Consider the following 16,020-nt stretch of genomic DNA (forward strand, 5'->3'; position numbering starts at 1 on the left):
TTTTTTTTTTAAAGAATTTATTTATTTATTACAGATTTTATTTATTTATTTGACAGAGAGAAATCACAAGTAGGCAGAGAGAGAGAGAGAGAGAGGGAAGCAGGCTCCCTGCTGAGCAGAGAGCCTGATGCGGGACTCGATCCCAGGACCCTGAGATCATGACCCGAGCCGAAGGCAGCGGCTTAACCCACTGAGCCACGCAGGCGCCCTACAGATAAATTCTTAAGGAAGTAAAAATAAAAACTTTTGACTTGCTCTAAAGATTTTCTCCCGTTACTCATCTGCCCTAAAAATTTTCATAGGTTTTTATAGTTTTTCTGTTTTAAATTTATACCTGAGTTGTTCATTTTTATTTCGGGCTTTTGTAGACAGTATCATGTTTCCACGTAGTCCTCACCAGTTGGTAGAAGTACGGTTGGCCTTTGAACGATGGGAGCGTGAGGTGTGCCAGCCCCCACACACTGGACAATCTGGGTATAATTTTGTCCTTCAGAACTCACATACTACATATTCTTACCGTAGGGTAAGCTGGAGAAAAAATGTTACTAAGAAAATCATAAGGAAGAGAAAATGCATTTGCAGGACTGCACTGTATTTATCCCAAAACTCTGCATGTAAATGGACCTGTGCACTTCACACCCGTGTTGCTGGAGGGTCCGCTGTGTAGTGGACTTCTGTGTGTTGATCTGGAAGTCTGCAGCCTTCCTGAACTCATTATTTCTAGGAGTTTTTATAGATTCCTTGCTGTTTTCTTTCTTTCTTTCTTTCTTTTTTTTAAGATTTTATTTATTTATTTGACAGACAGAGATCACAAGTAGGCAGAGAGGCAGGGAGAGTGGAGGAAGCAGGCTCCACGCTGAGCAGAGAGCCCAATGTGGGGCTCAATCCCAGGACCCTGAGACCATGACCTGAGCCTAAGGCAGAGGCTTTAACCCCCTGAGCCCCCCAGGCGCCCCACCTTGCTGTTTTCTAGATAGACAGTCATGTCATCACCAAAGAGAGTGGTTTATTTCTTCCTTCCCCAGTTTGTATGCTTTTAATTTTTCTTGCCTTGCTGCGCAGGCCAGTGCTTATGTTGTGCTGTCCAGGAGCGGCAGAGGGAGGGGACGTCCTCGCCTCGTTCCCGATCCTGGGGAGAAAGTGTCCAGTTTTCCTCAGTTAGGAACGACGTTCACCGTGGGCTCCTGTGCATGCGTGTGGCCTCATGCAGGCTACTCCCTTGCGCTGCTGTTGTGCTGCACGTTTTCATCAGGAGTACCGAATTTTGTAAAGTACTTTTTCTGTATCAGTTGTTTGGATTTGTGATTCTGTCCTTTAGCCTGTTAATGTGTGCTGATTTTCAGGGTCGAACCATCCTTGCATGTTCTGTATTCATTACCACGAGCACACCTGCATCTACAGCTGGCGTTACTGGGGAGCCCAGCCCAGAGCAGTAGACCCCCCGCCCCCCACTTTGTCCTGCTCTGTGTAGATATGCCACATGGTCCAAGCAGCCTCCTGGCATGGAGGTTTGTGTCTCTGGGCGGAGCTGCATTTCAGGACAGCTCCGGCCATGGGGCTGGGGCGATACGTACTTGACTCTGCCAGGTGAGCCCAGTCCTGTCCGCCAGGGCCACCCTCTTGTGCCTTCCCAGCAGGAATGCACGAGAGTGTCTGGCCCTCTCTCTGATCTGTTTGATGCTCTTTGTTCCCCCACTGGTCGCCTCCGTGCAGATCAGCCCACACGGCGCTCTGGACTCTCCCTCCTCCGGTCTGCCGCTGCTGTCGCGGGGTTGAGCAGCCCACATGGCTCTCCTCTTGTCACAGCAGTCTGTGCCTTGGCCCCTTCCACCGAAGACAGTGTGCTTCCTGCGGTCTCCTCATCCTGTTCAGCTCTCCCTTACAGCTGTGTGTTTGCCTTGAATTCAAGTCTTGGGATTGTGCTTTCCATTCTGTTCCGTCATTAGTATCTTGTGCTGGACTTTGTGCATAGGTTAGGGAAGCTTTGAGATGCTGCCCTGTAATGTCTGTGTGACTACACTGGCCCTTCCTGGGGGCCTGGGTCATGTGAAGGGAGGCCTGTCTAGAACCCATCAGGTGCCCAACCCATAATGCTGCCCCAGGGCGTGTTCGTACACGTTTCAGACATACCGGCCTCTCGAACTTTATTTATTGTGAAATGTGACATGATGCACACTGTCCACAAAGTAAAAATGTACAACTCACTTAAAACAAAGATATTTATTTATTTGAGAGCGAGCGAGCGAGTGATCGCGTGCACCTGCGTGCCAGCCAGCGTGAGTTGGGGGGTGGAGCAGAGGCAGCGGGAGAGGGAGAGGCAGGCTCCCCCCTAGCAGGCAGCCTGTCACGGGGCTCCGTCGCAGGACCCCCGTCAGGTCATGGGGTCATGACCTGAGCCCAAAGCAGACGCCCCACTGACGGAGCCCTGCCGGCCCAGGACAGTCCGCTCACCAGATGAAGCACAAACGCTGCGCTTCGTCCCTGAGGCCAGCCTTCCGGCCCGGACTCCGCGGACTCCGCTGGCAACCACATGCTCGCTTGGAGCGGCCGTCTGCCGTTGGGGACCGCGAGTCGTTTTTCTCAACGTCGTTCGGGTCATGTCTGTGTCGTCCCTGCCGTGCGCTGCGCCGTGCCAGCGCGGCCTCGGACACACGCGGCTGTGGGGCTCGTGCGCGTGGCGCTGTGTGGGACGTGTGCAGCCGTGCTGCGGCCCCCGGCCCAGCTCCCGTCCGGACCGACTCGCCTCTGCTCTGCGTCTGCGTCGGTGCTTGATACCGCATCTTGGTTTTTGTTTACCGTGCTTGATGGCTAAAGCAGTTGGTAAGTCACCTACTTCCTGACCTTTTACATCTTCTCTTTCGTGAGGTGCCTTAAGTCTTGTGTCCATTTATTGTTTTGGATATTTTGTCTTTTCCTTAATGATTTGTAGGAGCTCTTTATATATTCTGGTTAAAAGTTTTTGTTGGGGCGCCTGGGTGGCTCGGTGGGTTAAGGCCTCTGCCTTCGGCTCAGGTCATGATCCCAGGGTCCTGGGATCGAGCCCCGCATCGGGCTCTCTGCTCTGCGGGGAGCCTGCTTCCTCCTCTCTCTGCCTGCTTGTGATCTCTGTCTGTCAAATAAATAAATAAAGTCTTTAAAAAATAGACAAACGTGTTACTTTCAAAGTGTCAGCATTTTCAGACGTTACCTTTATGGTTAAAAGATCTTTCTTGACACTGATGGAGGTGTGATGGTGTTTTTCTGTGCTGTTGTCTAGTGGCTTCGTGGTAGCGCCTCTTGCGCTTGAGATCTGTCATCTGTCCAGAATTGACTTCTCTGTAAGTTGGAAGGTGTCACGTTTGTCCATACAGATGTCCAGGTGTCCCCTCACCACCGTGGGACTGAGCTGTCAGCCCTGCCCTGCCCTGCGGCAGCTCCGAGCTCCTGGTCCGTGTGCGCCACGGGCGGGGAACTTGTTCCAGTCCAGCTCTGCTGGTCGGACACTGTTTCTTCAGCTCTTGGACCTTGACTTTATTTAAATTTGTTTATTAATATGTGTTTATGTAATCTGAGGTTCTTTCCTTTGTAGCTTATTTATTTGCATGCGTTCTTTCTTTTTTTAGACATCTTTTCCACTTTTCCGTAGGACAGTTCAGCCTTCTGCTCAGATGCTGTTCTCTGGATTCTCACGGTCCCCTCTGGTTTGGGTGTCCTTCCTCTGCTGTAGGTGCTCCCCTGCAGGGTTCTCTGTGCCCTTGTGCTTCTGTGGGGCCCCTACGCTGGCTGGGCTGACTCTTCCACACTGAGGGTTCGTAAGGACCCCACATGGCTTCCGTTCTGTGGGCTGCAGCTGTCGTGTTCATATGCTCACATGTTGCCTTTGAAGGTTTGACATTTGATTCACTCAAGGTGATGAAGTAGCACAGGGCGCCTGGCGGGCTCCGCTGGAGCAAATGCGACTTTTGGTCTTGGGGTTGTGAGTTTGAGCCCCACCATCGGGTGTAGAGAGGACTTAAAAAACTTCTAAGGAATAGTAAAGTAGTACATATACATACACATTTTTTCTGGAAAGTAACTATTTTACAAAAGAAATGAAACGTGGTGAGAAGAGTGGCACTGTTCTCTGTTTGCAAGCTGCGTAGCACTCCGTGTCTGCACTCCATCTGCTTTCTGCTGCTGGTTTTTTGGTGTATTTGTTTTTTGTTTCTTTAAGTGCAGAAGTAGTCTAGCCTCTCACAGGCATGTGGTGTGAAAAGAGACCTGTATGGGTACCTTCTCAGGGGATCTGGAAAGCCACTACGGCGTTGGCACTGCGGGTCAGTGGCCGTGTCCTGTCCCTTAGTGGGTCTTCCCTTGTGGGTGTCCTGTATTGATTATTTGGAAAATGTTGATTCATGCAGATCCTCCTAATAGTAACATGTTTATATTAAGAATTTCTCATTTTTGAGGGGCATGGGAGCCCCCTTTGGTTAAGCATCAGACTCTTGACCTCAGCTCACGGGGTTGTGTAAGCCCGCGGTGGAGCCCACTTGATGTGCCTTTTAACGTTACCGCCAGCCCCGTCGCGGTGTCTTCCGGTGCTGGGATGCTGTTGAGCTCGTGGACGTGGATGCGGGTTTTCCTGAGCTCAGATTGCACTTGGCAGCTCGAGCTTCGTTACTGACCACGGCTACTGTTGATTTCCAGTTCCGTGGTTTTTGAGAAGAGACCTGGAAACCCAGGTCTGAGTAATAATAACGGTTTGTCTGTGAGTCTTTCAGGTTAAGCCTGTGTTCTGTGGAAATGTAGCCGGGTCAGCCGGCCAGGCCCAGACGCTCTCCTGGGAGTTAGCACTGCCCGCCACGCGCCCTTGAGTCTTGTCAGAGCACAGAAGGACGGAGCCTCAAGGTTTGCAGTTCAGTAAGATCCCAAACTGTTGCTTCTGGCTCCAGGACAGTCGGCGGGTGCCGCAGGGTCGTGTCACTGGGGTTGTGTGAGGGTCTCGCCTTTGAGTGGGTGTCTCCCTCGCTGGTCCCTTAGGAAGGGCAGGTTGTCATGAAAACAGTGTTGGCCTCGCAAGCCCCCAGAAGGGGTTCGGGCTCCCTCAGAGCCTGCAGACGGCACAGCCACTGCACCGTGGTGGGGGGCCAGTAGCAAACACGTGGCCGCCGTCTGGTTAAACTTTATTTGTGGACGTGGACATTTTCATTCCATGCGACTTTCATATGTCACAAATGCTAGTCTTGAATTGCTTTGTCCCCCGAAGGTATAAAATGTGAGGCCCAGGGTGCCCTGCGGGCTTGCGTCCACAGAGCAGCCTACTCTGAGTTGGTCCTGTGAGTTCAAGCCCCACATTGGGTGTAGAAATTACTCAAAAATAAAATAAAATAAAATCAGAAACTCCTTCTTCTCTCTCCGTTGTTCCTGAAGCGGGGAGAGGGCTGGTTTTGGCTTTGGGCTGTATTTTGTGACTCTGTAACCTCCCGCTCTCCTCTGCGGAGGGAGGAGGTGGTGGCTCGGCTTTTCTGCAGGCTCGAGGCCGTCTTCACTGTGCCCTTGCCCTGGCTGGCATTGTGGCCGGATTCGGTGTTGGAGTCTCTGGACCTGCGTCCCGGTGCTGTCTGGCCCTCTGAGAATGCAGGGTGCCGCTCCCCGAGTCCCGCCCGCTCCTTTGCCGAGGATGCGGCGCTGCCCCGAGCGCAGGTGCGCCTCTGGAGGTGTGGTGAAGGTAGGTCGCGGGGCGCTGGCTGTTCGCCGGGGTCACAGTCCTCCCATGGGAAGAGTCGTGTCCCAGGCTGTTTGCTTCTGTTACCCCTTCGGTAGTGCCTTTGCCTTTGCAGGACGTGAGCGTTCGGGATCGGTTCTCCAGCTCTCAGCCTTTTCTCTCATATTTAGAGTTTTGACTCTTTTATTCTCTCTCCGTGAATTTTTCTATACTGCTAAAACCAGGATTGCTTCTAAGTCATTGTTTCTCTTTGTTCTGTGATGTGTCTCAGAGTTGGTTAAGGAGCATTTTTTTTTTTTTTAAAGATTTATTTATTTGACAGAGACCCAGCGAGAGCGGGCACCAAGCAGGGGGAGTAGGAGAGGGAGAAGCAGGCTTCCTGCCGAAGAGAGAGCCCCATGCGGCAGAGCACAGTCCCAGGCCCCTGGGATCATGACCTGAATGGCAGGCAGATGCTTAACGACAGAGCCCCCCAGGAGCCCAGGGAGGGGCTCTTAATGTGTTGGGAGCCCTCGGGACTCCCTCCCATGTGTGAGTCTGGTCACTGGGTCATCTTCTCAGGCTTCCTCTCTCCTTCCTGGGCTTGCTGCTGAGTTGGACTCAGTGTCCTGGGGGCTGGTGGGCCTCCCTTGATTGCGGGGGTGTATTGCCTCTGTGGAGCAGTCTGGGCTGGTGACCCTGAGTTCGGGGCCACTGCGCCTTCCCACAAGAACTGCTCTCCTGGCCTGACTGGTCTGAGCCCTCCTGGTCCTCTGGACTTGCGCCCCCAGGGCTTGTGTGAACTTGCACGGGCTGTGGCTCTGTCCACGCGGACTCCAGCTCTGACCCGCATGCAGCCACTACACACACCTTCTGGTCTCCCCGTGTCTTGCTGTTAGCTTAGCCCTGGAGAAGGAGGGGTAAGGCTGGGTCCCGGGATTTTTGCTAGACTGTCGGTGTTACAACAGGATCGGTTCTTCTCTTGCATCAGGTTCGGTCCTGGAGGGAGCCTCTGTCTCCTACCTGCGGCGAGCCTTGCGGTATGATTCTGTGTTTGGCAAAGAGAAGACGGTGTGGCTATGGTATTTGGGGTTGGCTTAGGTTAAGCCGTGTGTGCTTACCGACGTGTGGCCGGGGGCTGGCTCCGGCGGCTGTGCTCAGCCTGAACGCTGCTCAAGGCGCCTTTCGGAGAGCACAGCTGGTCGTCGTCCTTGTTGGGAGAGGGAGCTCTTATCGTGGCTGTCCTGCCCGCCCCTCTGAACGGACTCTGTGCGCAGCCACAGCACAGGGTCCCAGGGTGAGCAGGAGAGAGACCCTGTCCGTCAGGCAGCAGGTGGTGCTCCCGCAGGCCGTGGGCCCCTGTGATACGGGCAGGTGTGGAGCTGCATGACCTTTCCCAGCCGTGCGTGGCCCTGGGCAGGGAGCTGGCTGCAGACTGCAGCTGCTTCCTGTCCAGACCAGGAGGCCGGGTTCTGACCCGTGGCTGCCAGAGCAGTGATGGACTCTCAGAGCCAGCCATCGAGGCGGACTTTGGTGTCAGGGCACCGGCCAGGGGCTCTTGTCAGGGGACTTGTCCAATTCCGCGCACTCTTGAGTGCTTTCCTGAGTGGTCTCTGTGCCTCCCAGCAGCTTGCGAAGCTGGAGCTGCTGCCTTTTGGTTTGGAGGTGCAGGAAAGGGCCTGCATCCAGGGGCCCGTCCTGTGCAGGGACTGGCCAGTGGTTGGAGCGGCCTTGGACCAGCCACGCTCCCTTCATCCGAATGCACACGGCCCTGCAGACATCCCCCACGTCCTGCCGCTGTGGTGCCAAGGACCGGGTCTGCGTGTATCCCAGAGTGTGCTTGTTTTGGATGTGGACTAGAGCGCCCCTGTGGTTTGGGCAGACAGCCCCAGAGCCCAGCTTCAGTTGGCCTTGGAACTTGTTAGAAGAGACGACCTCCCCCTCCCGCTGCCATGGAGATGGTCTCCACTGTGATGCCTCTGTTGGGGGGGGGGGGGTCTCAGCCTCTTCGTGGGTTGAACAGTGAGTACCCAGCAGTAAGCAGGGAGCCTGTGGTACCCTGGCAGCCTCTGCCCTCCTAGAGGACCCCTGGAAGAAGGGGTGAGCCTGGCCCCTGACCAGTTCTGTGCAACCTTGTGCCAGTCGTGGGTGGCGATGAGAGCATCCGGGCTTCTGTCTGCGCCTGCGTCCTTCCCTTTGCCGGCACGACCGTTTCTCTGAGCCGAGAGAGAGGGGCTGGCTGCATGCGGGGGTGGGGGGTGCCGTGCAGCTCGAGACTGGACAGCCCGTGAGGCTGGGGAGACCAGGTTGATGGAAGATGAAGGTGCGTTGGAGACCAGTCCTCAGCTAGTTTGTCACGGAGGACATCAGTCCCCTTGGCCCTGCAGCTTGCCAGGCGGGTCTTGCGAGACACAGGACGGTTGACCCAGTGCGTCCAGCTTGGCAGGAAAACCAGTCGGAACACGTCCTTGGCGACTCTGAGCTGTCGAGCAGAAAGCCTTCGTGAAGCTGTCTCGCTGACTGCCCCTGAAGAAATGAGTCTGGGGTGCTACGAGGCCCAGGCCCTGAGGGGACCATGGCCGTACCCGTCGTCCTCGTGCTCCAGACCGGTTGGGAATACTGAGGTGTTTGCAACCAAGGGGCACTGAGGTGGCCTCGGCGGTCTCAGCTGTCATCGTGCATGTGGGCTGAAGGAAAACGTCTTAGGGAAAAGGAAGCAGAACATTTGGGATGACCCTCCCAACCCGTGTCCCCAGCCCCTGGCGGAGGGATGGGGCAGGGCCCTGAGGCTCCCGGGTGGGCACGGGGCACGGCATGCTGGGCCGGTGGCTGGCACAGAACGTCTCTTGAACCTCCGCCGTGAGGCTGGGGGCCGCCGTCGCCCTGCGACAGGTCGCATGGAATTAACTGTTGTTCACAAAACGAAAGGTGAAAATTAATAAAGGGAAATCTCATTTACGGCGGTGCGGGGAGGCAGGGCGGGCCGGGGCAGCTCCCGTGCCCAGCACTGGCTGTCGGCTGCAGATCTGCGGTGGGGGGGGGGGGGGGGGGGGGATGACTGGTTCACTGTCCCAGCAGGAGGAATGGAGGTTTCCTCCTACCCCAGCAGCAGCCCAGTCACCGAGAAGCCACCGTGCTTCCGGCTCCCACGTCCACCCCGCTAGACTTGTAGGTAGCAGCAGCTCCAAGAGTCTCCTCCGCCCCGTGCCCTGGAATTGCCTGTGGTTCGGGGCTGGCTTGTCAGTCCTGGGGTGCCGTTCTCTGCTAGTCAGAAGAAAGCCAGTCTTGCTGGTGAGACGGTAGCAGTTTTATTTTGGACGCGGACGGAACATGACAGGCAGGTGTCTGCTGGCAGAGGCGTGTGTCCCAGCCCGGCTCGGAGGGACTTGGCACGGGGACTGGCACCCAGGGCTTCGGTGGTTTGACTTCAGCGCTGACATTGAGAGCCACTCTCGGGCAGCACCGGTGTAGTACTTCATGGTTTGCAGGGTCTTCGCAGAGCTGGGTGCGCCCTGAAGGGCCGTCGTGGAAGGCCTTCGGGTGGCTCTCTGTGAGTCACCCTGAATGTCCAGACGCTCTCTCTGAATGCTGGGCACAGGTATTTCCCCGTGATGCTGGGCGTCTGCCCGGGCCCAGGGCGCATGGACATGGAAGATGCTGGAGGAGCTGGCTCCGAATTAACGTCACTCCTTCCTCGTGCCTGGTGCCACCTCTGGCCATTCTGAGGGAGAGTCTGACCGTGGAGGTGGGGTCCTTGTCACGGGGCTGGACTGTGTTCTCCGTATCCCGTTCTGTAGCTCTGGCTCTTCCCACGGAGGCAGGAGGAGGAGGCCTTTCAGCTTAGGGGTCTCAGAACTCTACTTCGAATGGAGAGACCACCTCCCAGAGCCATCTCAGGGAGGCGTAGCCACTACAGAGTAGGCTGGAGATCGGCTGGTCCAGGCCTTTCCCACTCCCGAGCAGGAGGGCTGGACATGCCACCATGACTCTGTTCCATTTCCCGTCGGGAGAGCCGGCCGTCGGGGGCTTCTCAATGATGGCCAAGGAGTCGCAGCATGTGCCCCCGAGCCTGGCAGGCGCAGTGTTCTGGGCTGGGAAGTTGGAGGCGCGTTCACCATTGCAGGCAGAGGCAGAAGTGTTTTCGGCTTCCGCCGCTGGAGCGTGTGGGTGGCACCTCTGTCCCCTCCTTTGTGTGCAGGGGAGAGGTGTCAGGACGTGAATCAAGTTGGTCAGCCTGGTCCCTCTTCCTGAAGTAAACTGAGGTGTCTTCTCAGGTCAGTTAACTATCAGTTAATGTGGAAAAACGAGAGATCTCTGGAAGACGTGGGACAGGGCAGTTCAGGGCGCACGCAGGGAGCTGGCGGGGCCGGGGAGAGCTCCGTGTTCCCGTGGTGCGTGAAGGTTGTCGTTCAGAAGCCGCACCCCCTGCAGATGTGGGGCCGGCCCCTTCGGTGACTTAGTCCCAGAAACTTCTTATCCAGACAGCAAAGCACAGAGGTGTGTCACGGGGGGTGTCTGGTGGCGGTGGTGGTGGGTACACTGTTTTCTGACCCTGAGGGTGGACATTTAGAAGTGGGGGCACCTGGTGGCTCCGTGGGTGAAGCGTCTGCCTTGGGCGCCCTGGTCCTGACCCCGGGGTCCGGGGACCGAGCCCCACGTCGGGCCCCTGCTCAGTTGCTCCCTCCGCCTTTCACATCACTCGCGCCCTTTCTCTCTCTCAGTACATCAATAAAATATTTTTAGAAGTACAAAAAGTATAAAAAGAGAAGACAGTGGCTTTTGGGAAGACCGCGCGGAGCGAGCAGGAGGCCGCGTTTCAGAAGGTCCGTGTTGCCATGGTCAGGTCAGGTCAGCATGGCCACTGGCAGAGACGGAGAGGTTGACTTTGCTCTCAGGTCTCATGGGGGCTCCCCCAGGGCCACCAGGAAGGCCCGCTGGGGTTTCTGCCGGAGAGCAAGCCGGCGGGAGGCTGGACAGCTCCGGACAGGCTGGTCGGAGTAATGCTGTGGGTCCTTAGGGGGCCTCTGGTTGCCTGGTGGCTGGCCTGTGTGTGTTAGGTGAAGAGTTGGTGGTGGTCTCGTGCAGGAACGGTTTGCTGTCTCGAAGAAAGGGCCACTCTGGGAGGGGCAGTCTCTCCCCAGACAGCGGGGTGTTTTTGTTTTTGTTTTTAACCATGTCAGTACATCATAAAATACAGAAATAAGGCAGCCTGTGGCCTGGCATTTCCTGGGAAATACAGCGGCTGGGCCTCAGGTCCCTGTGTAGGGTCCTGCTCAGTGGGCCCAGATCGCGGCACCCGAGTTGCTGGGACATCTGACGGGACTGGGAGGGCTCCCTCAGGGGCATCTCATGGCTGCTTCCTGCTCATTTTGTTTGGGAGAAGTTGGGGAATTGGGTCTGCATGGTTCTCATCCTGACCTTCTGTCTGGGGGCCGTGCGGGGAGGCAGCTGCTTCCCAGGGGGCGCCAGTGGTGAGTGGGGGGTAAGGCCATGGCGTAGAGGGTCACTGCTGGGAGGTCCTGCCCCTGGGGTGTGACCCTGCCCGTGGAGCGGGCCAGGGGGCCTGCAGGAGCCGGGCCAAGCTCTGCACCCTGGCGTGGGCTACGGGGCGGGGGCCCGAGGACCCTTGCTAGCACCATGCCTCGGGCAGCACAGCCCCGTCAGAGCGGAGGGCGGCACCCAGTCCGTTCCGGGGGGTGTGAATTTGAGCTTGCCTGGGCTTCGTGGGGATGGCCCTGACCGACCCTGTGTGTGCTCTCGTTTGCAGCCGACGGTCGATGGCGAGACGACGGCCGCATAGATGAAGACCAGGTGAGGGAGGAGAGCCATGCCCAAGGGGGGGTGTTCGCGGACGCCGCAGCCCGAAGACCGCTCCCTCGGCAGCGACATGGTGGAGAAGCAGACGGGGAGGAAGGTAATGCCCGGCCGCCCGCCCTCACCGGCGCCACCGCTGGCTCCGGGGCCCCGCCCTCGTCGACGTCCCTCTGCAGCAACAGTGACCCAGGCCAGATCGGGGCCGGGGCCGCAGACCTGCTTTTTCTTAAGGACGTGCCCGGCACTCGGGAGCCCGAGTGAGGCTGTCACTAGGGTCACGGGCAGGTTGCCGACAGCGTCGGTGTGGGCCCACGCGTCTGGTCTGGGGCCACAGAGGTCTGTCGTGGTTTCAGGGAGGTCGTCTTTGCCGCGCCCCGACCGGAAGCACTGCTGGGGTGCCCGTGTGCGCTGTCCCTGGCCGCGCGCACGTCTGCGGTCAGAACAGAGCGCCTCGCGCTCGTGGTGGGAGGTGAGCCGGCCCTGCCAGCTTGTCGTGGGTAGCACCGCCCTTCACCCTCGAGGAGTCCCTGTCCCCCGGGACGCCTGCATGGCAGGCCACCCATGCTGTGACCTGTGTGAACGGAAGCTCCGTGTCCGTGCACCTGCTTTCTCTGCTGACGTCCCGGTTGGGGGGTAGGAGGGGCTGAGTGAGTCGAGCCCGGCCCTCCATCGGGTTGAGGGGAGACGGGCGCAGGTCGTGAAGGTCGGCCTGTGAGGGAGCTCGTCACAGTGCATAGACTGCAGAGGCTCTGCTGCGTGGGCATCTGTGGCCACGCATTCTGTCCCAATGGCCCTGTCCCTCAGCACCCCCTGCCGTGCGCGGGAGCAGGCAGGAGGCCCCACGCGGAGCTGTGGGCAGGCTGGGGCTGCAGTTCTGGTGTGAGCTTGGGTGGGAGTCGCGGGTGGGTCTGGGAGGCCTGGGTGCGGGGGTTCCGGCTGCGACTTGGGATGACCGTGTGCTGCTGTGCCCACGAGGGGCAGGAGCTGCTGGGGACGGATGTGCCATGGGCCAGCCCAGCAACTCTTACCTTGGGACGCTTTCACACAAAACGGCCGAGCGTCGTTGGTCATCACGGTGCCCAGGTCTGAGTGTGGGTCTTCCCAGGGTCGGCGTCCCCACGGGTCCCTGTCTGGGCTGCCTCCTCTGCCTCCAGCCTGGCTCCCCCGAGTGGGCAGGCAGCTGGGCCTCCAGACCACGTGCCCCCAGCTCAGTTCTCCGCCCACGCAAGCTGCGCAGAAAAGGCCCCCAGAGCCCAGCGCCTGCCTTGGAGGGAGCCGCCTTCTGACCCTGGGCACGCACCAGGCGGCCAGGAGCGGCAGGCTCCTCTCTGAGCGGCCCGTCCCCGCATGGGACCGGCTGACGAGGGCAGTGTGGGCACGTTTGCCACGGGGTCCGTGTGTGTCTGCTCTGCTTTCTTCTCAAGTGAGGTAGCTCTCTCTCAGCTATGCCCCCCCAGGAGGGACGTCTTGGTGGTCTCTGTCCCGACCCGTTTTGCTGGCGCGCAGAGCTCAGCAGCCGCCTCGAGCGGTCGTCCTTGCTCCGGCCCAGCCGCTCAGGAAGGTCCCCAGCCCCCGTCTGCCAGGAGGCCCGGCTGAGCTGCTCTGCCGCCCCGACCCCCTCCTGGCTCTGGCACAGGTCTGGGTTTTCCCTGCACGGCTGGTGTGTGAGGAGCTGAGACTCCAGGACGGTCAGCTCTCGAGTGAAATGGGTCTTATCTCATAGTACATTGTTGTTGTTTTTAAGATTTTATTTATTTGATACACACAGAGATCGCAAGTCGGCAGAGAGGCAGGCAGAGAGAGAGAGAGGGAAGCAGGCTCCCCGCTGAGCAGAGCCCCCGATGTGGGGCTCGATCCCAGGACCCTGAGATCATGACCTGAGCCGAAGGCAGAGACTTAACCCGCTGAGCCCCCCAGGCGCCCTCATAGCTCCTTGTTTAACACTGGGGCAAACCCCACCCAGATCAGAGTTGGCAGAACAACCACCGCCTTGGGAGGCCTCCTTATGGCCTCCTCCTGACGACGTACCGCAGTGGGGCCGCCCTGCCGGGGTTCCACAGGGGCTCCCTATTGAATGTCACCGTCCCCTTCGCAGGCTCTTCGTGCGGCGGCCACCCCGCCGTGTGCACTCCTCTGCGGAGGGATGTGTGGGCAGCTCCCCCTGGGGGCGTGACACGCGCCCGCTGGCAGATGGGCCAGCAGTTTGTCCCCGAGAGAGTGGAGGCTGGCCCGTGTCCTTGTCACACAGAGGTCCTTGCAGCTGACCTCTGGCCTATTGGGTGTGGTGGTGGTGGCTGCTTGCGGGCTGGGCTCCTGTCCGTCTTTGCGGCTGGGTCCGTGGATATTTTCTTCCCTGTGGATGTTCACACGGTCCCTGTCACTTACTGAACAGGGCCCCCCTGCGCCGTGTCACTGCCGAGCTTTTGTCCTGAGGCAGCAGCCTCTGCTCTTCAGTCTGAACCTTTGGCCCTTGGCCCGGGGTGGTCTCCAGCGACTGTGGCCATTTTCTGGTCCACGTGTGTGTGGCCCCTCCACGTGGTCCTACTCATTTGGGTCCTTTGAGCTTCCACGTAGGTTCTGAGGCTGGTTGGGTTCCACAGGAGGCCTGGGGCGTTTTGATGGGACACTTGTGGCCTGAAGCAGGGTCTGCAGAGACCATCCTGTCGGCCGTTTGGTTGGGTCTGACCCACGGACAGGATGCTCCTCCTTTTGGTTCGTCTCCGTTTTCTCTTGGCAACGCCGCGTCGTCGTGTGGAGGCCGCAGACTGACGTCTTCTGCTAGAGTCACTCCTGCAGGTTTGGTGTCTTCTGATCCTAACTGAAGTGATACTTGAGCGTCATTTCCTGATTGTTTCTAGAAATCAGCTATTTTTCTGTAACCAGCGACTTCTGATTCACTTACTGACCTGAATGGTCTATTTTTCGCGTACATACCCCTAAGCTGTGAGGGTGAGTGCTGCGTTCCTGCTCGGGCAAAAGGGGGGAGGGGGTCGAGCCCAGTCTGGTTCCTGTGTGTCTCCCCGCGGCCGAGCGCGCCGGTCCTGTCTGCTCCTGGGGACGCTCGGCGAGCTGGTGTCCCGGCACCTTTCTGACCCTGTGCGTGGAACTTTCCGTTGGTGACGGGGCTGGACTTCAGGTGGGCAGTCATGAGGGTCCTGGTTTATATTCGGGAAGCAGGAGTGCCGCTGGCGAGCTGCGCCGGTGTCAGAGCTGACACTTCTGCCTGCTCTGTGCCCTTCTCGTCCGCACGTGACGCCGGCAGTCTCTCGTTTTAGCTGCTCTGGTGGGAGTGCTGGTCTCCCCTCCTGGGTTTAATTTGGACGATCTTGATGCAGAACGTCTTCCGCACGCGGTTGACGACGTGGCTGCCTCCTTTGGGAAGGGCGGGCTCATCTTCCGCTCACTTAAAAACCCGGTTTGTTCTCCAGTAGCTGTGGGGACGCAGCTCTTTGGGGACCCCCGTCAGCTGTCAGCCACGGGGGCCTCTGGGTCCGCTGGAGGGGGCCTCGTGCTCCTGTGTGCCCAGAGCTCTTGTCAGGGTCAGTAGGGAATTTGATCACAGGTTTCAGGCGACTGTTGGTTGATCGTATGATTTTCTTTCCTGTGTTTGCTCACGTGGTAGGTCACGGTGGTTTCTGAGCGCTGCGTTCCTTCTCCCACAGAAGCCTGTAGCCGGGCGCCGGGAGTGTGCTCAGTGGGCAGGTGTTGATGGCCGCTTGGGCTTGTGCTGCGGGGCTCTGTCCCTCTGTCAGGGCTGGGGTGGCCTGGTGGCGGTCCCGGCCGGAGGCCGTCCCTGGAGCCGGGGTGCTCCTGGCATCTGTGTGGTTCCGTCTTCCAGCAGTGCTGCCGCGGCTCGCGCCAGACGCCCTTGGAGCTGGCCGTGTGTTCTGGCGGGAATCTCCCTGGTCGTTTGAGGGTGTCTCCGGTTCGCTCTCGCGGCTGTCGGATGCCTCGACTGGCCATTTAAGCTGGGAGACCACTGGGACCATGGGGACGGGGATTGTGGCCGAGCTCGGTGAGCGCTGGCAGGTGTCTCCTCCCGGGAGCAGCCCGAGGGCCCTGGCTGCTGGGCGTAGGGTGCAGGGGTGTGGCTGTGACCCTTCGTTTTTGCCGACAGCTCTCCCGAGGAGGAGCGCAGAGAGCAAGCCCCGACGGGGAGGCAGTCCCTTCTGCCCGTGGGATCAGGCTGTGTGTGTTCTGCCCGTGTGGGGCTCTGTGCGCCCCCCAGAGCCCCATGCTATGCCGCGGGCAGACGGGGAGGCTGGGAGCTTGCGGCACACGGACGGGGGGCGGCGGTTTGAGCTGGGCCGTCTCCATGGAGCAGCCCCCCCCCCCCCCCAGGATGTGTTGTCAGCCAGGACCGCAGGGTCCAGGGCGTGGAGCACACCAGGGGCTCCTGCCTCCGCTCAGCGCTGGGTCCTTCATTATTTGAGGCTGGGGCCGTCCCACCCTTGGCCTCCCGGTTTCTGTGCACGTCCATTCCCACAGGGGCCCTCCCTGCTTGTGTGGACAGCACTAGTCAGCGAGCGGCCTGTTGCTAGATG

At 58.8% G+C, this 16,020-nt stretch overlaps 1 protein-coding gene across 12 annotated transcripts in view; it reads left to right on the forward strand.

Annotated features, from left to right (window-relative positions):
* Window positions 1-16,020, forward strand: part of ANKRD11 (ankyrin repeat domain containing 11) — a 179,036-nt gene that overhangs the window by 135,841 nt on the left and 27,175 nt on the right. For all 12 annotated transcript variants that reach the window (XM_059150717.1, XM_059150707.1, XM_059150711.1 and 9 more), the window contains one exon: window positions 11,430-11,576. Coding sequence is in view for 10 of the 12 variants with exons in the window: in XM_059150707.1 (XP_059006690.1) it covers window positions 11,490-11,576 (87 nt within the window). In the remaining 2 variants the exon portion in view is untranslated. The remainder of the gene's footprint in view (window positions 1-11,429; window positions 11,577-16,020) is intronic.

Source organism: Mustela lutreola, chromosome 16 (genome assembly GCF_030435805.1).
Source record: "Mustela lutreola isolate mMusLut2 chromosome 16, mMusLut2.pri, whole genome shotgun sequence".
In the NCBI taxonomy this organism is placed as follows: Eukaryota; Metazoa; Chordata; class Mammalia; order Carnivora; family Mustelidae; genus Mustela; species Mustela lutreola.